Source organism: Prunus mume, linkage group LG1 (genome assembly GCF_029339155.1).
Source record: "Prunus mume cultivar Tortuosa linkage group LG1, ASM2933915v1, whole genome shotgun sequence".
Taxonomy (NCBI): domain Eukaryota; kingdom Viridiplantae; phylum Streptophyta; class Magnoliopsida; order Rosales; family Rosaceae; genus Prunus; species Prunus mume.
In genome coordinates, this window is record NC_142698.1 from 18,110,605 (window position 1) to 18,136,767 (window position 26,163).

The following is a 26,163-nucleotide window of genomic DNA, read 5'->3' on the forward strand; positions in this document are numbered from 1 at the left end:
GGCCGTGCTTTGCACGAGTGTAAGTGGCGCTTAGGTTTTGGGACACAGAACCACTCATAAACCACACATAGTGTCTTAGGGGCTTTTATTGACCGAAAAATAAAAAGATTAATGAAGTCAGAAGCCCATAAATACAAGTTGTCATTTGTTGAACGCAGCAAACACAGTTGACAGAGGCTGAAGAGAGCGCCCACTCTTGTTTACCTTACCTACTACCTACCTCTACCCCCACCTTCTTCCTTGACCAGGCATTTGCCACTACTTACTTCACTTCTACTAGTCTAAATTTAATGGCAGCAAGAGCAACCAGAGTAGGTTCTTCATAGCTCAATTTTTAATGGCCTATTGTGCAGAAGAACACAAAGGCCGTATTTATTTACCTACTTTAGGATGCTCTCACAAGATATTATTTAGTATCTGGAAATGTGACCATAAAAGCTGTTATAAAAGCTTTAACAGCTTGAAACTGGGCCAATTGGTCAGGCTCAGATGAGTTTGCTAGTATAACTATTTGTTCATGAACCATACACAAGGATGAAAGCAGGGAAATTCCTGTCTATTTTAGGCATCAGAACTCACACTCATATGTTAGGAAGAGACCAGAATTTGCAACTCATAATCTTGTCAGCAACCCCAAGTTTCCAACCTGTTCTTTGAGAGTGTCATAAAGAGTCTCAACAAGATTGAGTAGGAACCCATCCGAGCCGTGTTTTGCCAACAAGGAAACTGACACAGGTAGTTCATCATGCAGGCCTAGTGGTATGCTAACCTGCAAATATGTAGAAAGAGATGACATACTTTCACAAGGTATTTGGCGTAATTGAGGAAGGAAAAGACTGTAATGTGTCACATTTGGCCTCATGCCCGAACATGCACTCATGGAAAGAGGGGGAGAGAGAGAGAGAGAGAGATCTAGAGAGGGCTAAAAAACCTGGCAGAACCCAGATACTCCGGCAATGGATAGCAAGCTAAAAGCCCTGGCACGGAAAGTTTCCAGTGTAGTAGGATCTGTTTGCAGTTTTGGTGGAGCCCCTGGAACAGTAGGAATTGCGAGGACACCAAAATCCTAGAAGAAAATCAAGCCAACGGGTTATAAAGGAAAGTAAGATGCAAGGTTATCTCTGTTACCAAATTATCTCAAAACTAACACTGAGTAGCAACAAATAACAATCTTTCAGTCTCTCTACTCTAACCAATCTGAAAAGTATGAGGAAATATGAACAATATTCTTCATTTGGTTATTGAGAAAACAAGATCATTGAAATGACATGGGAAAGTTCTCATTCTGTTTCCTTTGGCCTGAGGGAAAATCCTCGTTTAATGGTTGTTTTTGCAGGGGAACAACGTCAGGTATTTTGAGTAAGAATGAATCAGTTCTTCAATATGATTGAAAAAGGCTCCCTTTATGTTTGAGATGGCATATACAGGAACTGGATGAGCCAGATTCATTCAAGTAAGATTAATCAAAGCTTTACAGCAATGATACAAATAGTCTTGTGCTCTCATCCTTCTACAAAACATGTTTCTCCCAAAATCGTTTTTCGGAGAAGAAACGTGAGTCAAATGGAACAGAGCTACTGTTCTGAACATTCAAGAGAATCCGACCAAATATTGTCCATGTGCATAGGCAGGACATGTAAAAACAACATTGTATACTATGTTACTTAATGCATACAGGCATCCTTGACACCTCCTACAAGAAACTTTGTCAAGAATAATAAGGATTTGAACTCATTTGATTTTAAGTGTGGGATCATCACATCCCAAAAAGAAGATTTGCATGAGAGAGAGAGAGAGAGAGAGAGAGAGAGAATACCCCAAGAAGGTCAGTAAGAGCAACACGTAATTCAGTCTTCACAGATTGACATACATAGACATTTTCATCTGTTGTTCGAACAGCTTCCCATACACGTTCTGCTATCCCAGGACCTAAATCAGGTCTGACTGTACTGACCCATTCACCATGGTTGTTCTTGAACTCATACCTATGCTCCCAATGATATATTTAGAACTCAACACCAAAGATAAATTGAATTTCATTAATCAACATAGAGAAATCACACTTTTATATTCAAGTCCACCAAGTCAGCACCTTTGAAGTAGACGCATGGCACTTGATAGGGCTACCAAGGATGGAATATTATACTCTTGACCTGCATTTCCTTTATCCAAGAAACAGTTCAAGCTTGGAACTTTGTCCTTGACAACGTCCCCAAGGTTAGCATGCTTTATAACATGACCTGCATTAGTAGATAAAATAAGTGAGCTTCTTCTTTCCATATTATGATGGCGTCTTTATTGTATCTCAGCAAGAGACCTAACATAACCAAGTTAAGAGGATGATGATTTTCAGGTGATAACATATCTTCTCCAATTTAGATGGTATATTTGTGACTTAAAATGCTGGGAAAAAATAATTTGGACTCAATAATGTATGAATTAAAATGCTTATAGCTGGACCTAAAACAGATCAATATGGTCAATTCACTTACCCCCAAATAACTTCTCAACTGAGTCAACAAGGACTTGTTTTACTCGATTGCTTGGAATGCTTGAAAGCTGGAAACAGTCATCTGCAATGATCAACTGAGTAGGTCCGACAGGACTCATATCAGACAATTGCAGTAACACTCTTCCAGCTCTATTCAAAATCGCAGGATTCCTCGCAAACCATCCTAGATCAGAAGTTGGTGTCAAAGGGATGATTTTCAATTGCAAGAGTGCTACATATTATAAAGCTCTTATGTTGCAACTAGAGATACATCATTCACAAGAGTAAAGCTTTCTGAAAAATAGCATATTTCCTAATACTGAAACTTAAATTTACAAAAGTATCACAAATAATAATCAATCAAAACGCATAATCCATGGATAGCTTATGAATCATCAGGTGGAAGAAGTTATCTGCTTCCAAAAATAGAAATAAAGACTATATTTTCCCATTATATCAAATTGAGGGAAATCCGAAACAGAGTTTTTTTGTCATATCCAAAAATCTCTGGACTGCAATAAAATAAAACACTTGATTTCTTACCCACAGTATCAAAACTTTGTGCCATAGGAATAACTCCAGAAGTAGAAATGACACCATGAGATGGCCGAAATCCAAAAATTCCACAATATGAGGCAGGAACTCTAACACTTCCTCCAGTGTCAGTTCCTGAAAAAGTGAGTTTCTTGTGCTTCAACAAAAAGAGGCAAGAAATACAAAAGATCGTACAAGAAGGAATAACTTACCTAAGGAAAAATCTGCAAGGTCTCCACCTACTACAACAGCAGAGCCACTAGATGATCCTCCAGGCACCCTATCCGGTGCGCATGGATTTATGGGTGTACCATAATGCTTGTTCTCTCCATTTATACTGCCAAAAACACAATGTGAAATTCTGTCAAGTTACAAAATTAAGAGCCTTCTTTCCTACAGCTCTTTATTGCACGGTATCATTGTTCAAATACAAAATACTACGAAAATAGACTTATATAGATTGTTTTGTTGCCATTTCATGCAATCAAAATAGTAATTCAACTAACCTGTATGCCATTTCATCCATGACAGTTTTACCATTACATGTGGCACCTCCCCTCAAGATTGCCGAAACAGCTGGAGCTGTCGATTCGGAAGCTGGGTGAGTCCTTGCCCAATCAGGATTTCCAAATCCAGTCACATATCCAGCCACATCAAATCTGCTTCCAAGTTGAAATTTAAGTGAGGAAACAAAAAAATTTAGCTTTACCACAGATACACACATGAAAAGATTGCGCAGTTCAGTACCCTATCAATATGGTTTTACAAAACACATAAACGCACACAAATCACATAGATACAGCCTAATAGCTTAAAAATCATTTATAGTTTGTACAAACACTACAAACACAATCACAGAAACACACAAAATGGTTTACTCAAGAACAGTGATTGATTGAACCCAAATCTGAAATTGGCAAATAAGAACGAAAACATAGAATTTAAGCTGCATAAACCAAATGAAAGAGTGATATATTGAGGAAAACTTGAGAGCACATGTATAGATTACAGAGTGGCTCACATGTCTTTGACAGCAAAAGTGAGGCCACTCAAAGGAAGGTCATGTGATGAAGAGTGTGGTTGCAGAACGAATTTCTCCATGAAAGCTCCATAATTTGAGCCTATCGCCATATCTGCTACTGCTCTGTCAGACAAGCCCAGCACTGATCAGTCATATGATACGATTATATCCAATTACACATTTCCGCATAACGGGCCGTTGTAATTCTATTTCAACCACAATGACGAGATTACCCTTTAAAGTGGATGAGTTAGTCGCGTCGGGTCAGTAAGGGCAAAGTGGAAAATCCAGTGATTGGTAGGGTTACGTTTATAGGTCGATAAAAGTATTTTTGAGTTATCAATTTTTATTTATTTAATTTTAAAAAATCTCTATGCATTCTTCTGTTCTCATCTCTGGCTTACATCCCTCATCCTCTTCTCTTATCTATCTCAACTTCAAAAACAACCACATTGTAGTACCTCAAAAGATTGTCAATATGCAAACAACCCACTAGTGTAGGATTTGGAGCAATTGCTCTCTCAGAAAAAGTCATGAATTTGAGTTCTAGCATCCGCAGTGTATAGTAATTTATTTATTGTTATCGAACTCTTAACCAAAAAACATTAAATGAAAATCCGAAAAACCAAAAAACCCAAAAAAAAACATTACGTCATAATTGAATTATGTTGATGGTGTCAATGTAGTCCACAAGAGTCAAACAAGTTGGATAGACCAAGAACCTAAAATAGTAAAAGCCCATGAAAAAGATGGGAATGCAGGCTCTTATATTTTCAAGTACCGATGTTAACTGTTCGCTTATGGATCCAATACAAGTACAGTGTATATCAGTGAACACAAGAATGCAAGTGATTGTTTCATACATGTTAAGATGAAACTTTCAATCACTACAGTCGGAGTCATAAAAAATATACAAGTAAGGGATCGCAGGTCTGTGTTCGGCAAGTTCTCCTTCTAGGCTCCGTAGTTACTCCTGGAGCACTCCAACCTAAGCGTTGCATGCACACAGCATCGTATGCTTCAATGTTCAAACCCGAAGCAAGAAATAGCTCCACCTCATTTACAAACCGATCAGTTCTTGCTGCTAGGAAAGGCCTTGCTGCATCAGATATTGATTCTTGAAATTCTCTTTGTTTGGCTTCAGGTGTTTTCGTTTGACCCTTTTGTTCGTGCCTAAAAAATGCAGGGTTCAGGCAGGCAAGTTCAGACACAAAGATTATTGAAACTCTGCAGGTTTTCAAGCCTTCAAATAGTATATCCCTTTTCATATCTCATCCAAAAGAACTCAAAAGAAGGTGACTAAACCGGGAAACGTCATTCAATATGATCAAATCATTTTTCAATTGGAGATCCAAACGGTAACAAATTTCACCTAGTCAGGGATGAATGAATCAGCCCATGTATGTGGTGCATAATGATATCAACATCTTCCTCCTACAAGAAGCAAAAGAAGCAAGTTAGCTATAAAGAGGATTAAAACGGATTTCCTGCCAGGTCTGTCGTCGATAAAGATAGATCATATGCATAGTTTTATGATTTAGCCAGGTGGACTGGGTGATTCTAGCCAAAAACAAACGAAAGTCTCTAGGATGTTGAAACAATGAAATGTGCCTTATGTCACCAAGAGAGAAAATTCAAGCAAGAAGAACTCAAGACCTGCATCAGAGCTTGGATTTCCCTTCTCAACCAACTTTGGAGCCAGCGATTTGGCTGAAGATACTTATGGGATTTCCAATACCGCAAGACATCAAATATGTCATTTAAGAAACCTGACTGAAAAACAAAGTTAACTGGAAGACATCTAGACCGGTGATAGCGATTCTCAGGATATAAAATAAGAAACAACACAAACAATAAATCAAATGACAAGCACAAAACCTGGTTCAGTATAATAGCATTGTAATCTATACTTGTGATCTTTTGATAAGATAAAGCTGCAGATACCAGTAACGAAACATACATAAGTAAATTACATTTACAACACAGACACATGCGAAAAGAAAAGAAACAACAGAACCCATACCCAGAATCCTGGTTGATGTAATGCTTCTGAAAAGAACTTCCATCATATCCATGTATTATTGATAAATTTGCAGTCTGCGCCAAGCCACTAAAAATCAGCACTATGACTAAATTTAGAAGTGGTATACCCAAACACTCGTGTGGTCAGTAATTTTTCGCAGCATAAGAAACAAAATGGAGCAGAGTATGATAAATAGAATGCCATATGAACAAACTGGCCTTGCAAAGAGGGCACTTTACAGACGTAGGCAGGCAAGACTGCTTGTGAGCAACAACTTTGGTCCAACGTAAGATGCAATTGTAACAAAACTTATCTGCAACACAAAATTTGTCAATTTATGAGGCTCAACACATGAGATAATACAGTGCAGGTACACTCATACAACAAGACCGAGTTTATCAAGCATTATAGCTTATCAACTACAGGAAACATAATACTGAAGCTTTCAGCATGACCGCTTACAGCTATAGAAAAAGGAAGCCCTAAACTTTTTAACCAAAATCAAATATAAATTAAACTTTCATCAGTCACAAATATAAATTAAACTTTCATCTGTCTTACTAATAGCAAAAATTCATTACAGGCAACCATAGGAAAATCTTTCACCAATTTGGTCTCTTTATGACCCTTTCAGATTTCTTGGAGAAACCAAATTCATGAAAACTGAAAACAAATGTCGATACACCGACTTACCATTAAAAAACCAAAAATTAAATTCCATCCCACCGTTTGGTTGCAGAGAAAATTACAAAAACTGGGTCTTTTCTTTCGTTTTATTCTCCTTTCAGTTTTCCCAGATTCTAAACAGAAATTGAGAGAGAGAGAGGGAACGTACGGAAACACTTGTCAAGGTAAGAATCTTGAATTATGGGTCCGAGGCAAATGGGACACGGATTTGAGTCCTCTGAAGAAGAAGAGCTGGTGTTCTTGTTCACATTCAGCTGCTCCATGTCTGCACCTTTAATTCACTATCCTTTATTTTCTTCAATGTTCATTCATCATCACCGTCTGGTTATTATTCTAGCTGTACCGCAAACAATGTCGTTTCCTTTTCTTTGTATTTTTGGTTGAGGATCAACAAATCGTTTAACTACAAGCATAATTAGAAACCAAAAGTATTTCAATAGTATAGCCGCGCTGCTATACCTTTTAAATGTATAAGAATATTAAAATATTCTAATATATTTTAGCAGTATAGCCGGTCGGCTATACTATTTAAATATTCGAATATATTTAATTAGTATAGCCGAACGAGTATACTCTTTGAATATATTCGAGCATTTAAATAGTACCGCCGTGCGGCTATACGCTTTGAATATATTAGAATATTTAAATTTTATAGCCGCTCGGCTATACGCTTCGAAAATATTTGAATATTTAAATAGTATAGCCGGGTATTTAAATAGTGTAGCCGCGCGGCTATACGGCTGAAATTTATTCGAATATTTAAATAGTATAGACGCACGGCGATAATATTTGAATATATTCGATTATTTAAATAGTACAGCGGCTCGGCTATACTTGTTTAATATATTCAAATATTTAAAAAGTATAGCCGCTGGCTATACGCGTTTAGCCGCCCGGCTATACGCTTTAAATATATTTTGTTTTAATTATTATTTATGTAGTGAAGTATTTAAATATTTTAATAAAATTACTTAATAAATAGTAATTAATTATATATAATTATCTTAAATAATTTTATGAAATTTAAAAATCCTTTAAAACTATACAAATTTATAAATAAACTCAATCCTAGACATGTGTTTATAAAAAAACCCAAGCACTATTTAAATATAGAAACACACCCATAATCAATCCCAAAGTCAACTTTCTGGGTGTGTTTAAAAATGGGTTTTGAGTGTGTGTAATGATGGATTTTGGGTGTGTTTATATGTTTAAATAGTACTTAGGTTTTTTTATAATTTCAGCCCCCATTTTGGGTGTTTTAGTGAAACTCCCTTAAAACTATTGTACATAGGGTATTGATCTCTGTTTCCTCTCAAAACAAGGTGCGCAAGTCCAACCTTGGAACAAAAAAAAACCAGTAAACTGAAGTGTGTTCTTGTTGTTGTCTGACCATCGAGGGCCAATCTCTCGATCTGAAAGAACAACTTCCTTATGTCCACGACACGTCTAAGGGGCCCAATGGTGTCAAATCAATAAGTGTCAGTAGGGGGCGGCTGATGAGTAAAAAAACCAGGTCCAAACCAGTAAGACTCTTTCTTTTCCAACTTCATGCTGTAAGTTTGACAAGTATCAGCAGCATCAGTTACATCACACACTGATATATAAACTGGTTTCCAGTCCTCCAGTAGCTTGCGGTTAGCCTCACTCATGGCCCCTACAACATGCTCTTCAAACTCCTTTGAGGGGTCAAACTTGAGGAGATCAGTGTACAAGTTGGCTAGTTTGAGTTTTAACTTGAATGGCCATGAAGTGTCAGTTTCTGCAGCACTGCTGCTACTAGCTACCCCTTTGCCTTTCCTCTTGCTGCTGCTACTGCCCGCTTGTTCCATGACGCGATTCGGAGCCTTCAACAATCCAATTTTTCTTGATCAAGAAAGTTGATGGATTGCAAAGTCAAGCCGGAAAATGGAGCCAAGCTTTTGCTTTCATATGTATCTTCTGCCACAGGTCAGTTGTTTTTGGGTGATCAAACATGTACTATCCTCACACTATTTATAATCTTGTAAAGCATGCCATTAATTTAATTACATTTTCAAGGGACACGTCGCGTCATGTCGAACGATAATTTTCATTTAAATCAGCCTGCCTCTGTGATTAGTGTTAAGATTTATGGAAGGCACAATGTTTTCTGGTCTGGCAGGCTTATTCATATTAATGTGCCAACTATTCTGGTTCAGTGTACACATTTCTTTCCTTCTTAATTTGTCACCACGTACCCAAATATGGTTGATGAACTATTTCTTTGATGTTCTTGCACTGTGAATTTTACACTGTTTTGAGTTGTTGCTTAGTCTAGTTGAGCTGTTACAAAATTTTCAGTTTCCCGATTGAAGGTCCTTGTCAGCCTAGCCTATCTTTCTTGATAGTGCCAAGACAGTTTGAGTTCAACCGGTTTGTAATTGCATCTGAGTTTCTGGTAATAGAAGACCAGAAGTGGATCTTCTCTGGTGGTCTTAATTCAAGGTAGAGCAGAGCCTGAGGTATTTCAAGGTGTTAAATAGCATAAAAATTTCTTAATGCAGACCATTATATCTTTTTATACATTATTAAGGTGTCAAACTTGTGTTGCAAAAAAAAAAGAGTACAATACCAAGAACTTTCTGATGAAGGCCACATTTCTCTTCTAAATAATGCACCTTTTCAGTTGGTTTTGAAGCTTTAATTTACACATTTGCAAATCATTGAGTTGCACCCTCATTGTCTCAACCTCTTTTGTCATCAAGTTTATTTCCTTCTTGGAGTTCATCCATCCCTTCCCTAAACCTTTGTTTACTCTGACAATTGCCTGAGTCTTCATTCTTCGGTAATTTGATCCAATAGCTGTCATTGACCTAGTCATATTTACTTGTTCAAGAAGGATAAACCGTGTCGTAATCTTCAGGGGCAACCGATCATTCTTCATTACATGCTCGCGTGCTTCTTGTGACAGTCTATGATATTCCAGGGATCCACATAGACTCATTCTTTCTTCTTCTGTTAAGCTAGGGTGTGCCTGCAGTAAGAAAACAATAAGCTACTTAGTTGTTTAAGTCATTGCAGTTAAGCCTATAGTAATGTAAGATTTGCATCCTCTTCTGGTTCAATTGGTGATGAGATGCATTAACTACTGCATGATATCAAAAAAATAAGGAAGAGAAGAAAGTTCTATACCTTGAGGTACATGTCAATGGCTCTATAAAGATTGTCATCACAATACCGAGCGTCTTTCGGCAATGCTTCTACAAGTGATTGGAAACTATTCACCGTAAGGTTCTCATCCTTTGCAACTAGAGTAAGATACCCATCTATCAACCTTCCAACGGCGAACATTTTTGGTGTGGGACTACTCAAAACTATAGAAACATAAGACACCACCACCCTTACAATAAGACCTACATCATGGACACTATCTTTACCTCCATAGTTCTTAACCAAGAGATCTGGAGCATGACATTGATCCAACATGAAAGCGATTCGTCTTTCAAGCATGCTCAGCAATTCGGAATTTATCTTTGTCATGAACCCCAGCTTAAGAAGATGAAGTATAAAATTGCAAGTAACTGAATTCTCCTCTGTAGGCAGTACCTTAATCAAGCACTCAGCTGTAACTCTTAGTAATTGATGGGTCATATGCTTTGGGGTCATTCTTTCAAGCCCAGAAGTGATTCGTTCAAGCCACTTAGCAGTCCAATGAGCTATACATGATCCTACAAGGTCTGCTCTCATCCCTTTACATTTTAGGGCTTGGATCACTTCAATGAAATGATCTATTCTTAGGGATGAAACATCTTCAAACCACCAAATGTCAGCTTCATCTTCAAACTTGAAGTTCTCTGCATTATTTGGTAGAACATTGAAGCACTGTGCATTATCATTCTCAGAAGAACCAAATGCTTTAACGTTTGTGCAGGCCTTCCAAGCAATGGCTTCGGCGCTTCGTTTTGTGATTTTAAACTCATTAGCCCATGAAGAAATGGATTCACAGCTTTTCAAAATCCTAAATGTGTCTTTCCATGATGAAAATATCAAAAAGCTCAAAAAAGCCTCAGTTTTGGATATCAGATTTCCTTGTTCAAAATCATCACTCATTTCCAAGAAATGTGCAGCACAATATAGTGGAGCAATGTTGGCAGCTGTTAGATCAGTCTTCCAACCATAACAGAACTTGACTACTAATTCAAAAACTTTGGTTCCACCTGGAAGATTGTCTATGTGAATTTTGCGACTGGTTTCTCTCTCTGCATCACTTCTCTGGAATACTAGTCTGTTCAAGTGTCCACTTCTCATGACCATCGGGAGCTGAGCACCAAAACACCAGTAAATCAAACTATAAAGAATCTGAACATGACATCTCATTTTCTTAATTCAAAATTTGGATCCATTTTTTGAGTCTAAATGTTCGATACGACATGTCAGATGCCTGACTTCACTTAAGGCATTTTTAAGAGGAATTCCATATCAATAGGCTGCTTAAACAAAACAGTACAAGGCAGATGGGTTCGAAAGACTCAGATAATGATTGTAACAACATCCTAGAGCTATTACTATAAGCATGCTGACCTAGTTTGGTAAAATAATTCCCCACAATTAAAGAAAGCCTTTCTTGATAAAGCAATCCGTATTTCACATGCGGATCCTGATAATAGCTCAAGTCAATTTTGTTGGTTCCATTAAGAAGTGTATTCAGCATAGTAGCATACCTTATGCAAGTGAAAGCTGGAATCTCCAACTTGTATGATCAAATCACTTGCCACTTTTGTCCGGACAAACCTGCAAGAAAAGATCGAATAGTTTCGAAAACATACATCAGAACCAGAAAGACAGTATTGGCATACAAGTAGTTGACAACAGGAGAAGGAAGAGGTACCAGTGCTTATTTCTTCTCTCTATAGTTTCAACAACCATGCCGGCATTGGATGGTGACATGACGCATTTGCTTTGCCTCCCACCAGATACTGAACGGTGTGCAGGATATTCTCTATCAACACTTTTCATGCCTGTGGCAGGCCTGTCAATTCCAGGGAAGACAAAGCCTTGCATTTTTGCATAAAAGTTCGAACACAGAGAGATTATTCTTCACAAACAACTTTGGAGTCTCTGGCATCTTATGGAGGACATAAATAAGCTGAACTTGAAGTATTTGGGTGTGAAGTAGTTATGCCATTAAGATGGTTGGTTGCCTTTTGCCATCTCCTGTCAATTTAAGCATAGTTGTAGAGTGTGGATGAATCGAAGCCAACCCCATGATAATATTATGTCCTACAATCACATCCACTAAAGAACCTGAAGCACTTTTTCTCCATCAGCATCACCTTAATCATTCAGTTCAATTTTCAACCAAATCCACGTGTCATGGATTTAGCTCCCTCCTCCCTATCCACTCCATGATCTTCCAAAAGCATTGAAAATTCAATTGATACTTGGGGTTGTCTTCAATTTCATCTAAGATAAACTTATGTTTTGTAAATTGCCTAATATATTGGCAAAAAAAAAAAAAAAAAAAAAAAACCAAAACCAGATAACAAGTTTCGAAATGTCAATTTAGGAAGACAAGGTCCACATATATTATTACACAATTCTAATATGAAGATTCTTTCCTATTAGACTATGACACAAAATTTCACATGTTTTAAGCTTAGGGCCCTGCAAAAAAAAAGGGTTCTTTTCTTTTTTCTTTTAGGTCAGGGAAAACAAAAACAAAACACCCTAGGCTGTTTCTTCAAACGGTCACCTTTCTTCTTCTTCGAATCTTCATCTCTGAGAACAGAGAGCGGAGTGTACAATGCTGAAGACCCTTCACCTCCAAACACAACCGGACTTCTCAAAATCCTCTCTTTGCCTCTTCAACCCCATTGTTAAAACAAACACATCGATTCAAAACGCCATCTTTGTACCAAAATCTCCCGTTTTTAGCGTTTCACTTTCACTCTGCCATGAAATCCAGATCCAAAAACAGATTGTATGTGCAAGGAAGAATAAAAGGCGAGCTGGGTCTCTACGATTACCAAGATTGTTGCGCCAATTGATGCCCGTTATCGTGTCTAACCTCAAGATATTGCCTCAGCCGCTGGATCTGGTTATCGAAGAAATTTGCAGTGGAGATGGCAATGGAGGGGGTTTGGGAATTTGGAAGGGTTTTGGAGGAGGAGGAGGCTTTGATGGGTTCGGAAGGAAAAGAAACAGAAAGTTGTTCTTGTTGTTTCTGTTGTATGGGATTTTGGTGATTTCTGGTTTGGGGTTGTTGTTTGGAAGCGAGGTGGAAAGCAATGTGCTTTGCTGCGGTTTGGGTTTTGGCCTTTCTGGGGTTGCTATGGTTCAGTGGTGGGAGAAGATAGGTATTTTTGCAGTCTTTTTTGGGGGTGTGTTGGTGGGTTTTGGGTTTAAGAGAGAGGAATTGAAAAAATGGGGTTTGAAGCTTAGGGCTTGCTATCCAATAATAGAGACTCTAACATGGAGAACAAGAAGAAGAAGAAGTGGAAGAAGAGCATTCTAAGAAAAAGAGAGAGAAAGCATAGCTTTTTTCTTGTAATGGAATATCTTTGTATTTATTATTATTATTATTATTATTTTTTGCAGTCCTTTTTGGGGGTGTTTTGGTGGGTTTTGGGTTTAAGAGAGAGGAATTGCAAAAATGGGGTTTGAAGCTTAGGGCTTGTTATCCAATAATAGAGACTGTAACATGGAGAAGAAGAAGAAGAAGAAGAAGACGAAGCCGAAGAAGAACATTCTAAGAGAAAGAGAAAGCATAGTTTTTTTTCTTTTGTAATGGAATTTTTTTTTTTCCTCAAAGACAATGAGATATGATATGTAGTAAAAAATACAATGAAATTTGATTCTTTGTTTCATGATTGATTTTGTTTATTTATGGTAACATGTGTTCTTTGCATTGTGCCAAATGATATGTTGCCATGGTGCTTTCACATTTTGCTCCTATAGAAAGCTCAGTGTTTCATACGCTGAGTGTTACATTTTGCTCCTATATAAGCTTTTCATTGCCCATCAAGGTCTTTCCTTTGAATAAGAAGGCTCATGATTCATGAAGAAACACTACAACACCATTCTCTCACTGTTGGAAACATGCAAATCCATGAGCGAATTGAAACAATTACATGGGCTTATGATCACTACCTCAGTTTTTAAGAATGTGATCCCATTAAGTAGGCTTGTTGATTTTTGTGCAAATTCTGAAGCCAGAGACCTCATTTATGCCAAGTCAGTTTTTCACCAAATTAATCAGCCTAGTGTCTATATCTGGAACTCCATGATCAGAGGCTACTCCAATAGTGAAAACCCAGCTGAGTCTTTGATAATGTATAGAGAAATGCTGCAAAGGGGTTACGTGCCGGACAATTTTACATTCCCATTTGTGCTTAAAGCGTGCTCCCTAATCACTGTTTACCATTATGGAAGATGTGTTCATAATTGCATTGTGAAAACTGGGTTTGAGTTGGACATGTATGCCTCTACTTGTTTGCTTAGTATGTATGCTTCTTTTGCAGATATGAATTCAGGCCTGAAAGTGTTTGATAATATTCCTAAGTGGAATGTAGTTGCTTGGACTAGTTTGATTTCTGGGTTTGTTGGGAACAATCAGGCTACTGAGGCTATAAAGGTGTTCAAGGATATGGAACTTCAAAATGTACAGCCTAATGAGTTCACCATGGTGCATGTTGTAGTTGCTTGTGCTCGAAGTAGGGATATTGATACTGGAAAGTTGGTTCACAGTCGTATTCGCCAACTTGGGTTTGATCCCTTTGGGTCAAGTTTCAATTTCAATATAGTTCTAGCAACTGCCATATTAGATATGTATGCAAAATGTGGCAGCTTGAGAACTGCACGAGATCTGTTCAACAAAATGCCTCAGAGAAACCTGGTTACCTGGAATTCCATGATTAGTGCTTATAATCAGTACGGCCGGGCTGAGGAGGCAATTGGTCTCTTTTCTGATATGCAGAATGCTGGGTTTGCTCCGGATGAAGCTACCTTTCTGGGTGTAATAGGTGCTTGTGCGCAGTTGGGTGCTTTGGCATTGGGACAAAGTCTTCATTCATATGTATCAAAAACTAGCATGGGCAAAGACACAGCTATTGGCACTGCCTTAGTGGACATGTATGCCAAAACTGGAGATGCAAGAAGTGCTCAAAGAATTTTTGACAATCTGCAGAAGAAAGATGCGATGGCATGGACTAGCATGATTACTGGTTTAGCTATGCATGGGCACGGTATGGAAGCGCTACAAACTTTCAGAAAAATGCAAGAGGATGCTAGGGTTGTTCCAGACCAGATCTCTTACATCGGGGTTTTATGTGCATGTAGCCATGTTGGTCTTGTGGAGGAGGGTCAGAGACATTTTGCCTCAATGGTAAATGTTTATGGCATAGAACCAACTGAAGAGCATTATTGCTGCATGGTTGATCTCTTGAGTCGAGCAGGCCGCTTTGAAGAGGCGGTGAGACTACTGGAAGAAATGCCACTTCAACCCAATGTTGCTGTATGGGGAGCTCTCCTGAATGGCTGCGAGATACATGAAAATGTTGATCTAGCTGACCAAGTGAGAAGACGCATAACAGAAATGGAACCTTATGGTAGTGGAGTTTATGTTCTTCTTTCAAATATATACGCAAGGGCCGGTCGATGGCAGGAAGTAAAGCTAGCTAGAGAATTGATGAAAGATAGGAGGATTGCCAAAAATCTTGGTCATAGTTCAGTCGAAATGAAGTTGTTAAGTTCATGAGTATATTTTATTGATTCATTTCCAAATTTATTTTACTTAAAAGTTCCCAGATGACATATTTATCATATGCATGTTTATCTGTCATAATCTCAAAAGGCAAGCACAGGGCCATTGGAGAAGGAAGCTGCAAAGAGACATAAAAGTTACTTCCTCCCAGTGCAATCTGCTCACTGCCATTGTTGGCGATTTAGCCAACAATGACAACGAGCAGTTTGGACTGGAAGATCAGAGCCTGCAAACAAAACCCTTCAAGAATATTGCTCACAATTATATGAACAAGAAGTATTATAATCTCTGTAACCCCAATAGCAAAGAGATTGAGATGCCAAGCTCAAAATCTCAAACATTTGCATCCACTATTTATAATAGGGTCACTCTGCCCACCCAACTAAACAATGCACATGTTTGCTGAAGTTATATTATGACCACCCATAACTTAGTCTTCACATATGTCCATCTCATTTATGGTTTCGACCAACGCGATACCGTCTCGGTCCTTGGCCTCTGGTGCCCCCGCCCTCTATCTCCTTGCTTCCATGTAAAAAGCATTGCCATTTCCCTTTCCTTTTCAAGATTTTAAGTCCTTTTTATCTGTCAGAAAATTTTAGCTTCATTCGCACCAAAGTGGACTTAAATTCTCCCATTAGCTCATAAATAGGCCTAATAAACAATTTGGTTTGGTTATACGATGAACTCTGTTTGTTGAAGAACATATCTCAAGCTAATTTCTATTAAAAAAATTAACTTCTAAAGCTATATGTGAATATTTTTTTATCTTGAATTCATAAATGTTTATTCGCATCTAGAGCAAACGTGAAAAATATGAAAACATTACAAATAATCTCATATCTAAAATGGAGCTTACTTTACAATGTAATAAAGTCGCTCCCATAAAAGCAAATAAAGTTTTCTAACACAGTGCTTCAGAATCAAACCATTTTGAGAAGATTTTTATTTTTTCTTTATTTTCTAAACATACATTGGTGTATACACCGCCACAGAAGGGAAATTAATCTGGTAATCTATCACCAATTCGATTTTTCAAACATCTGCATTTCGAGATGTCCAACTTTCTGGTAGTCTACACTTTGAGATGCCCATCATCCTCATCTTCAACGTCACCTTCACCTGCACCTTCTCCAGAAATCATGACTCTAAAACACAAAAACAACAATGGACCTTGGATAATTTTGATTTCTAGCTACAAATGACCAACAGATATGTTCTAGGGATGCAACTACTGGTAGTACTTATAGAGTTATTCAGAACACGAAGCTGCGCGCACACGGAAACCATGCAGTATCACACCAGGATTAATACAACGAGCGGCACGCCAGGATTTGTAGCCAGTATTTCAATTTTCCAAGAGGTTTGGTAACGGCTTCATAGGCATAAAGCTACAACAAGATCTGAATTAAATAAAACCTAAAATTCCACATAGTTGAGAGATCACTTATCTTGACTCAGTGGTCTCCTTAACATGAAAGAGATGCAATTTCTACATGAATATGTAGAAAACATCTCACCGAGCAATCATTAACACCTACAGATGAATTACATTGATAATAAATAGGTTTGCCTCACTTATATTCCCCATTGCAAGGAGGCACCAAATTCCAACACTTCAACACCTCCTACCTAGCCCCTATTACAAGAAGAAACCATTTTACTCGTGGCTCCTGCACAAAGAGTAAAGAGAACATATCTACGGCCAGGCAATGGCATATTTACACATTAAAACGGTGTTTTATTGACAAAGAAGATAAATCTAGTACTGTCCTTAGAAAATGACTTCCATTGATATGATACATATGTCATTGTTTGATAAGAAAGATGAACTGTCTGTTTACCTTAATAATTGGTTGTGACATAGAGGCTATCATTCATTACATCCAACCAAGGTAAACATTGAATCATCATTCAATTCTGACTAGCAAAGAAAACATGAAAAATAGGCGAAAAATTGAAGACCCCAAAAATGAAATGCTAAACATTCTCTATGTATATAAGATATAAAAGAGGGAAAAAAAAAAGACAGATATACTTAAGACATCCATTAAATATTTTGTAAGATATATGCTAAAGGGTGACATAGTAAGAAAATCATTAGATGATTTTCCAAGTAAAAAGCAATAATTATAACCTTAACAAAACAAACAACTTGCTTGTAATATTTATAGCATTCATAATCTCCTGATTTGGGAAGAAAATAACTAAATACATTCGAAGACAGGATTCAGAATAGTAATACCTCTACGAATTATGCGGTTTCACATGACAAGCAAACATTCTGATGTCAAAATTGCTTCAACCTTTTAACCGTGAATCTCCTAAAATGAACAATTCAGAGTGCACAAGCATGAAACAGTGAAATTTGATATAGATGCCATAAATTCTTGTCAGAGGCTCTAGAAAAATTTGAATGGGAACTGAACCACAAATTTGAGATGAGACTAAGGTTGGATTATCTTAACCTTCATGACATAAATGCTAGAGGGTGTTTACAAAAAATCTTTTTATCAATTCAGCCAAAACATTTGGCTGGTCATTTAGATATCCAAGAGACCGGTAAAGAAAAGAAACCAAATCTATGAACATTTCTTAATTTGGGTTTCAGAGTTCAAACCTGCAAGCAAGCTGTTAATTAATCCGACAACATAAACACCATTAACAATGTCAGCCCCTTACTGTCAACCCACCCACCCACCAAAAATATCATAAACGCAAAATACTAGAAACTCATAATATATATAGCCTTTTTCATAAGGATTTTTCATGAAAAATAAATCCATAAAAGAACATTTTCCACAAAATGAACGAAGGTAAGCCTCTGGCAAATTTCAAGAGAACTAGCAGCTGTTTCACCATGAATTGATCTTGGCAGAGAGAACTTTCAACGGAAATAAAATATTTCACAAAGGATGTGGCTAGTACATAACCATAGTCCACCTATGAACACAGCTTCCGGTCCTAAAGTGAGTACAAACAACTTAACAAAGCCCTACTTCACTATAACTTGAGCCCGACCAAGCCTACTGTATATCACCATTTAGCTTGTATCCCCGCCTTCATCCTCTGCAATATCAGAGGCAATTATTTATAGTCTATAAATCCTCACCACCTAGAGTCTTCTCCATTCTAATTTCACATCATAAAAAACCATACAAGCTCCCCAAAGCGGAATACTTTTATGGTAATTTTTTCTGCACAATGGCCTCCAAAATCCCATCAGTCTCAAAAGAGAGAGTAACTTTTTGGCACTCAACTGGACCAGGAAGCTGGAACGAGATAGAGAAGTGACCTGGGGGGCACAGATTTTGTGTTTGCATCTTAAAGACTTGGGAGTTTTTGCACACTGTTTTCTCTCCTGTCGTAGTTACTCCTTTTATAAATACTTCTCCATCAATGTCAACGCTGCATTCAAAATCTGCATGCACAAAGACAGTGGTCTGGTTCATTAAGCATGATCAATAATATCAAGACATGTTGATGAAGATTCAATCTCAATTTAGCACCAATCCAATTTTCATGACAACCGGAGAACCCAACTATTGAAAGCTTAAGACGAAGGTTTTACAAAACAAACAGACAAGTCGTCACGTGCATGACTAATGTAGAACAAATTGATTGATTTTCACACCTTTGTAAAAGAGGTATGCACACCTAGTGTAATACGCCATAACGATTCAATCACAATTACCAATCAACCATTAATATATAAGATAAAGAATGCTAAGTCAACGAACAAGACTGAGTCTTCGTTGTAAACAAAATGACGCAAGGTGTTCATACTCACTCTCATCCCTTAAAACCCCTGGTAGATTGACACGAAATAAGTATGAGTCTTCGTTCTCGCCAATATCAACTAATCCTATTATTGGTCCCACCTGTCCCCTCGCAGCCGCTCCAGTCAAAACAATCCCTGATTTGTTGGTTTCCAAAGCCTTATTCCACTGTTCCCTTGTTGAGTCAGGAGGTAGAATAATCACAGTTGGCTTCAGTTTCTCTTGTGCATCAGAGTCTGTAGTTGTTGATGGATGCATTGTAGGTGGACCAATATAAGGCATGCTATTGAGAGGTTTCACATCAAGTATGGGTTGTTGAGGATCAAAATGATCTGGTTCATTAGTTTTACTTGTTCCTGCAAACCTACAAGAAGTCCTCAAAGTTAATCACAACAGGCAAATAGGGTACAATAAAGACTATCTGAAGATGCTGCATTAAAATAAAATTCAAATAAAATTCAACTTGCATAAACACTACCGTGATAAAATAAGATAATAATCCCATACTGCTGACACATACAATCAAGCATCACCTGTAAAGCGTCCAAATGATTTCTAGCGTGAAAATATTTAGAAAGAAAAAAAAATACTAAGTAGTCAGGTGAAACATATATTTCATTATTCAAAGAGAATATTTTGTCAGAATAAATACATATTTTGCTACTCACTCTCAAAAGAATGTGAGAAATGGTTATTTTCCAATATTAGCTGTAAAAAAAAGTGAGTTTTCTGTTTATTAAAATTCTACAGTGTAATCACAAAAGCATGCACTCGTTGCAGGGTAAACCCTGGGAATTTGGGGTCCTGAGGCAAAGAAAATTTGCATTGGCATAAATAAAATATAAAAAATAAAGAAAAATCCAAATTCTTGTTGCTAAGTAATAAAGTACAACTAATCTACTAGCTTAATAGCATTTCAGACATTAAAAAAACCACCTAATTTGGCCAGAAGATGATTTTCTTTATTAAACCACAATAAGTGGGATGCAAAAGGACATGTCGGCATATTGGAAGCCACATATAACCAACACCATTACCATGACATACCCTAAAACCAATCTGTTCCAGGCAGCACTTACAGTACACATCTTTTGAAAGAAACAATAGACTCGTCATATACACCCAGTGCTCTTGATTAACGAACATAATATAAAGCAATCTTCTTTAAAATACAACAGAGTGTTATACAGAATTTATCATCAACAAAATCAAAAATGAGAAAAACAAAGGGAAGATAAGCACACCAAGCAAAGGGAAGAGCAAGAATAAATTGATGAAAGAACCAACCTAAATGGTATTTCGAACAACGGAGAACCAGAGCGAACCAGAGGAAGAAAGACGAAATTTAGGCAAATAGATTTTGTGTTTTCTCCTCACAAATATATGTGAGGATTGGACTGGAGCTTTTATTTAGAATTAAATAAGCATATTTTTAAGGGCCTAATGCAACATTGGTACCTTGGATCTGGGGGCCTATTTAAATCATCAAACTTGGGGGCCCAAGGCAGTTGCTTCACTAGGCTCCCCTGAAGGCTGGCCCTAACTCAAACTGACAAACACAACAAATTTTCTCGGATTATTCCTACTCTAGAAAAAGACAATTATTAAAACATAGGCTATTTAGGCATAATATATGTATCAGCAAGTCAGCACTCATATACCCTTAGTCAAACTGCAGAGGCTATCCTCTCTGCCATTGTCAGGAAAAGCTACCTTCTGATATACAACCATATTCTCTCTGCCTTATCGTTCATTTGTCTTCAATAATCGAGAAGCAATGGGACTAATTAGAGCTCACACACTTTCTTCAACTCTTACCCCATTTTACCGCAACTCCACCAATTCATTTTCCTTTTTCTTTGGTAACAATCAAATTAATGTTACAATCCCAAACCTAAGAAACTCCCAGAGTGGCTCTATCTTCCTTGAAATGTCCTTGAGGCACAAATGCATATATATCATGGACCACCATTACCAAAAGAAACTTGCACAGCTATACTAGTTAAACTTAATTTTCTCTTACTCGGTCTATTCCTTTCTGCGTTTTTCCGGAAATTCTTGTGATTTCTTCAATATCACTACTAGCGTGACTTCACTCGTTTCCCTTTTTGCATTTACTTTTACAAATTCCTTATGGGTTTTTTCCCCTAAAATCCTAGGTTTTTTCAGTATCACAACTAGCATGATTTATTCCTTTTACTTTTTATGTTTAACTCAAGGAACAAAACTTGTTGAATGTTTTAAGATCTACTTAAAGACTTGCTATTCTTGATGAGTATTTGCAACAACTACATAACCTAACAAAAAAACTGGAAAACTTCCAAATATTATAGGTTGCCAGAGGGAAGTGAATGAAAGAAAATGATCCAATAAATAGGCTAATCTATTTATTTCACTTCTCCTAATTTCCTAAATGACACAAATCTTTTCAAAAACTTCATTTCCATATCAATCTTACTCATTCTACAATAATCACTTCAAATAAATGATAAAGAACTAATCAAACTTCTGCGACCCCATTTGGGTAATATGGTTTTTTCTTTCTGAAAATGGGAAAATTTTGAAAACGGCGTGGGAAATGCATGCAGCGTGCCATTTTCGTATTGCATGACATGTTGGAATTATTATAATAAATAAAATGTTTCCCTAACTGACGATCAAGACCTAAAAACCAATATCTCATAAAATTCATTTCCGGTTCCAAAAACAGATCCTCAATTAAAATCACATTTGAACTACCATGACCAATAGCATTCCTTAAAAGCATGCTGTTCTAGCCTCATAGGCAAATTTTCAAAGAAACAGTTTTCAAAATCTACCTGCCAAACCAGGCCACACTTCCCATCATCAATTTCATCCAACAAATTCTCAAATAGAAGATCTATTTTAATCAAACAAATATTTATCGTTTCTTATTCCTTTTCTGCGTATTTCCCACTCATACCAACTTTTTCATGAAAAAATTTGCTCTGCCTCTGCACATGCATAACAAGGGACAACTTAAAAACACACACCATTATCAATTTCTTGTACACAAAAGCTTCTTCAAGAAATTCATACTTGCATATAGCCCTAACATCGACCTGCAAACATACGAGTCTATTTACTATATAATACAAATAGCAGACATTTCTACACAGATACTCATATATACGCATAACCATACATGCAATTGCCGATCTGAACCCCCAAAATAGTCTAAAATGAACTGAAACCAGTTGAGTGAAAATATTCGACTTCATATCTGTATAATTCATATAGCCTATAGAGAGAGAGATATATATATATATATATAAATTATCAAGTGTATATATGTATAAGGTGAAAGGGTATGTGTGCGTATACCTAGTTGGCCCGGAGGCAGCCATCTGAGGGCGGCCGGAGATGTACGAAACGGCGTCGCAGCGGGGAGTTCCTTGGGCTTTTGCCCGTTTGCTTTGCTTGTTTATCAGATGGACTGAGTGAGGTAATTTCCTTTTATTTATTTTTCAGGGTTAATTTCCTTTTAAGGCATATTTGCCCTGCGCTCTCTCAATGTTAATGATCACAGATCCTAAGCTGTCAGAGAGTGAGGTGCTTTATAGAGGCGGGAGGTGCTTAGGGTGATCAGCTACGAAGATTTGCACGTAAGCTCATGATTTCCCTTCTTTTTTATTTGGGCCTAATTTCTGGAAATTGGGCAGAATTATACCTGGGCCCAAAAGTCATCCATTGTTACAAGAAAGAAGGCCCATTCTTGTGATCGAATTTAATTTCAGCCCACAAATGGTTGATAATTTATTTTTCTTTGGGCCTTGGCCCTGATTGTAACCCAAACAAAAAAATGGTGAGCAAATTAATATTTTGTTATTATGTCAACAAACTTATTGCTTCGATGATGTTATATTTTTCCCTTCATGAATAATGGTAGTCATTGAAACAATTCTGACTTATTTACTGTCCTTGTGGAAGCTCCAAAGTTGAAAAAGTAGCTTAATGGGTCTGCTTGGATTTCATGTGGCAATCAAACAATGGCTTTCGTGTTTCAAAAAGCCAAAGTTTCAGATGGAACTTTCCCGTGTTTGGTTGCAATTGACCACTAATTCCTACTCAGGTATCAGGAATCTGGTTCCATTGCAGCATAAACAGTCTCAAAAAATTGATGCTACAGTTCCATTACAGCATTCAAGGTCTCATAATATCATACTAAAAAAGGGGCACGAATCATGGACAAATACCTTGCTTAAACCATGAGAGCCACACGTATATTAATCATAACCATTCTTTTACTATAAAAAAAAGTTAACAAAAATCAGTTCACAACCTGCATCATCACCAACCATATGGTTTTATAGCGAAGAGTCTACGAGACGAAAGATGCTAGATGTTAACCACAAAAGGTAAGAAATTGCATTATAATTACAAAAACCAAAGTTTTCTTCAACACATTCAAATCACCACTTTGCTTTCTCAGCTTTCAGTCACAAGCCTGGAGAACAAAAACAAAGTAACTTACACCTTCTTCACTTCCATGCTGCACCCGCTAATGATCTGATGGTGACTGCTGCTGCTCCGGTGCCTGCTGCCACATTGGCTGACCCATATAAGGGTGAGACTGTTGAGCATACATAGATGGGTCCATCATAGGCTTACCCATAATCATCCCAGGAGCCCCAACCTGAGGCGCATGCTGAGGCGGCATGTAGCAGTATGGAAGTGCATCAGCCGGTCCTCCTACAGAAACTGTTCCCCTTGGAATTGATGCAAGGACCTCATCTTTCAGATCCTCTCTTGGCACAATGTCTACCAAGAAATCAAAGATATCAGTCCTTGTGATTGCAGCTGCAATGTCATTCTTCTGAAGTGTCCTCCGCTTATTCTCTTCCGTATGATTCCAAGACCGCAATGTCAGTTCCAATATGAACATTTCACATGCCCTGGCAAATATTACAGGTGCCTCAGCTGATATCATTCTCACATCCTCATCAGCCTTCATAATCTTTTTGATCCTTGCTAAGGGAAGGCTATGGTTCTTGAAATCAGTTACCTTGTCAATTTCTTGATACTGATTCGCCCAAAAAGATTGCAGCTGTTGCTGAAGTTGTTGCTGTTGCTGCTGGTGGATATGCTGATAAGCAAGTTGGTGTTGTGCAAGCTGAGCTCCAGCAGATTGACTAGTTGATTGAATAGCTCCCACTGTTCCGGCAACTGACCCCGGGTTTGGGCTCCCAACCATCTGATTATGCTGATATGGGTTAGTACCATATGTCAATTGAGCTCCACTGCCTACCATCCCCATAGATTGGGGTTGGTTATGCCCTTGTGGATCCATAGCAACTTGGCCCTGATAGAAGCAAGCAACAGAAAAGACTTCTGCTTTAGAGACCTGCTAGTTACTAAATACTCCTCAAATATCAAAGGATCTCCTTCTCACACAATGAAATGGTAAATGAGGGCCCATCCATCTTGTTCTACGTTGCACATAATAAATCTAAACAGTTTGTTCTTTCTTTCTTTTCTTTTTCCTCTTTAGATGATAAAAGATCAAAGCATACTCATTTATTCAAATCTCCCCATGTGATAGAATCAAAAGTTCCAGCTGCCAAACTAGTCAAATCACTGAATGAAGGGTCTAAATGCTCTCTTATAACTAAAAATCTTCAGCAAATCCACTAGATTTGCAATCCACTATCTGGGTACTAGTCAAAGTGGCATCTTCTGAACAAAAGACGGTACTTTTCTTTTGTAGGAATCATTCTACCACCCAGCTTAACAGTATGTTCAAGAGAAAAAAGAAAGAACAGACACAATGATCAACGAAGAAGACAGAGCAGAAACACGGAAAAAGGAGAATAAAATATTATAAAAGCAAAAACAAAACAATAATTCCAGCGCGAAAACGCATGATATATGATCATTCAATTAGGAAAAACATTTCCTCAACAAAAATTAGGCAAAACGGAATCACAGCAAATAAAAAAAACCAACATTTGATTTCAGACGGGCAACAAAACCAACAGTAAAAGAAAACCCATATCCAGAAAGAAAAATGTTACATGGGAAAAGAACAAAGATCACCCATTTGGCAATCTAAGACCAACCCACCACACACGCGCGCGCACGCAAAGAAATACATAAAAACACACAGATATATAACCAGAGAGGTTTACGTGTGTGTGTGTGGGCGTATGCCTGTCTTTCGTACCTTTTCTCAAACAGGTGGTGCTCTGCTACGCAAGATTAATTGAGTACCTGAAAAAGAAGGAAAATTCTTTCAGAAACAGAGCCACAGAAATATCCATCTGGGCAATGAGAACAAAAACTATTGGGCTGAAACTTTTCTATTTTTCTCTCTTCTTTGGAAATTTTTCGTACAGAGAAAGATCTAGATTTTTGGGTTTGCAACCTTTCTTTTTCTTTTCTATGTATTGTTTTTCGTAATGATTAATGTTTCGCATACAAACCTAAAAAGGAAGAACAAAAGCTGCGAGGGAGTGTTCGATTCTGACTTAAAATTGTCAGAACATCGAACTTTTATGGAGTTTTTTTTGTCTGACGGTTTTGCCCTTGGTGGACGTTGTTATTTACGGTAGGGGCATGACGGATTATGTTATGTTTGATCATGGTGCCTGTTGGCTACGCGGAGAAGATCACTCTACTTATTTGGAACCTATGATTGTCACCAGATCCATTCAATTTTGGGATGGGATTTTATTTTCTTTTTCAAAGTATTTTCTAATGATATGCTGTGTGTTATTTGTTAATTATAATTTATATTATTGGAAATAATTACAGTTAGATAACATCCAAATTTATAAAAGTGCAATTCTAAATGTGCACCAATATTCGCGTCAACGAGAGACTCGAAAAACAAGGAGAAAAATAGACAAAGGCCGGCATAAAAACAAAAAAATATACTACTGTTCA

The 26,163-nt window shown here is 37.5% G+C and overlaps 7 protein-coding genes across 8 annotated transcripts; 2 read left to right on the top strand and 5 right to left on the bottom strand.

Moving 5' to 3' along the window:
- Positions 1-51: 51 nt before the first annotated feature.
- On the bottom strand, positions 52-4,212 carry AMI1 (amidase 1). Its single transcript, XM_008248267.2, has 9 exons — positions 4,047-4,212; positions 3,532-3,684; positions 3,238-3,362; positions 3,035-3,160; positions 2,493-2,675; positions 2,093-2,240; positions 1,817-1,985; positions 932-1,066; positions 52-769 (listed from the first exon to the last, which is right to left on the bottom strand). The coding sequence occupies exons 1-9, from the start codon at positions 4,154-4,156 to the stop codon at positions 614-616; spliced, it is 1,305 nt and encodes a 434-aa protein (XP_008246489.1). The 5' UTR covers positions 4,157-4,212; the 3' UTR covers positions 52-613.
- Positions 4,213-4,776: 564 nt separating this feature from the next.
- On the bottom strand, positions 4,777-7,136 carry LOC103344657 (RING/U-box superfamily protein). The gene is given in 8 exon segments (XM_008248270.2): positions 4,777-5,005; positions 5,007-5,219; positions 5,419-5,480; positions 5,703-5,815; positions 5,925-5,980; positions 6,070-6,143; positions 6,288-6,382; positions 6,905-7,136. Coding segments are annotated over 8 exon segments (807 nt in total). The 5' UTR covers positions 7,020-7,136; the 3' UTR covers positions 4,777-4,926.
- Positions 7,137-9,268: 2,132 nt separating this feature from the next.
- On the bottom strand, positions 9,269-11,956 carry LOC103344658 (root phototropism protein 3-like). The gene is made up of 4 exons (XM_008248271.2): positions 11,606-11,956; positions 11,439-11,508; positions 9,910-11,037; positions 9,269-9,751 (listed from the first exon to the last, which is right to left on the bottom strand). Exons 1-4 carry the CDS (start codon positions 11,776-11,778, stop codon positions 9,383-9,385), a joined length of 1,740 nt encoding a protein of 579 aa, XP_008246493.1. The 5' UTR covers positions 11,779-11,956; the 3' UTR covers positions 9,269-9,382.
- A 433-nt stretch (positions 11,957-12,389) lies between these two features.
- LOC103344659 (uncharacterized) lies at positions 12,390-13,370 on the top strand. The gene has a single exon (XM_008248272.3). It carries the CDS (start codon positions 12,521-12,523, stop codon positions 13,229-13,231), a length of 711 nt encoding a protein of 236 aa, XP_008246494.2. The 5' UTR covers positions 12,390-12,520; the 3' UTR covers positions 13,232-13,370.
- A 285-nt stretch (positions 13,371-13,655) lies between these two features.
- Positions 13,656-15,537, top strand: MEF19 (mitochondrial editing factor 19). The gene has a single exon (XM_008248273.3). The coding sequence runs from the start codon at positions 13,775-13,777 to the stop codon at positions 15,470-15,472; it is 1,698 nt and encodes a 565-aa protein (XP_008246495.2). The 5' UTR covers positions 13,656-13,774; the 3' UTR covers positions 15,473-15,537.
- A 2,664-nt stretch (positions 15,538-18,201) lies between these two features.
- Positions 18,202-22,806, bottom strand: LOC103344661 (alpha-crystallin domain-containing protein 22.3-like). The gene is made up of 3 exons (XM_008248274.2): positions 22,603-22,806; positions 19,269-19,621; positions 18,202-18,899 (listed from the first exon to the last, which is right to left on the bottom strand). Exons 1-3 carry the CDS (start codon positions 22,623-22,625, stop codon positions 18,661-18,663), a joined length of 615 nt encoding a protein of 204 aa, XP_008246496.1. The 5' UTR covers positions 22,626-22,806; the 3' UTR covers positions 18,202-18,660.
- Positions 22,807-23,504: 698 nt separating this feature from the next.
- Positions 23,505-25,812, bottom strand: NF-YC9 (nuclear factor Y, subunit C9). Of its 2 annotated transcripts, XM_008248275.3 has the most exons (3): positions 25,701-25,812; positions 25,442-25,488; positions 23,505-24,580 (listed from the first exon to the last, which is right to left on the bottom strand). In XM_008248275.3, exon 3 carries the CDS (start codon positions 24,566-24,568, stop codon positions 23,780-23,782), a length of 789 nt encoding a protein of 262 aa, XP_008246497.1. In that variant the 5' UTR covers positions 24,569-24,580; positions 25,442-25,488; positions 25,701-25,812; the 3' UTR covers positions 23,505-23,779. The 2 variants fall into 2 exon arrangements, with proteins under 2 accessions (XP_008246497.1, XP_016646798.1); XM_016791312.2 differs by lacking the exon at positions 25,701-25,812 and having other exon boundaries at positions 25,442-25,617.
- Positions 25,813-26,163: the final 351 nt, after the last annotated feature.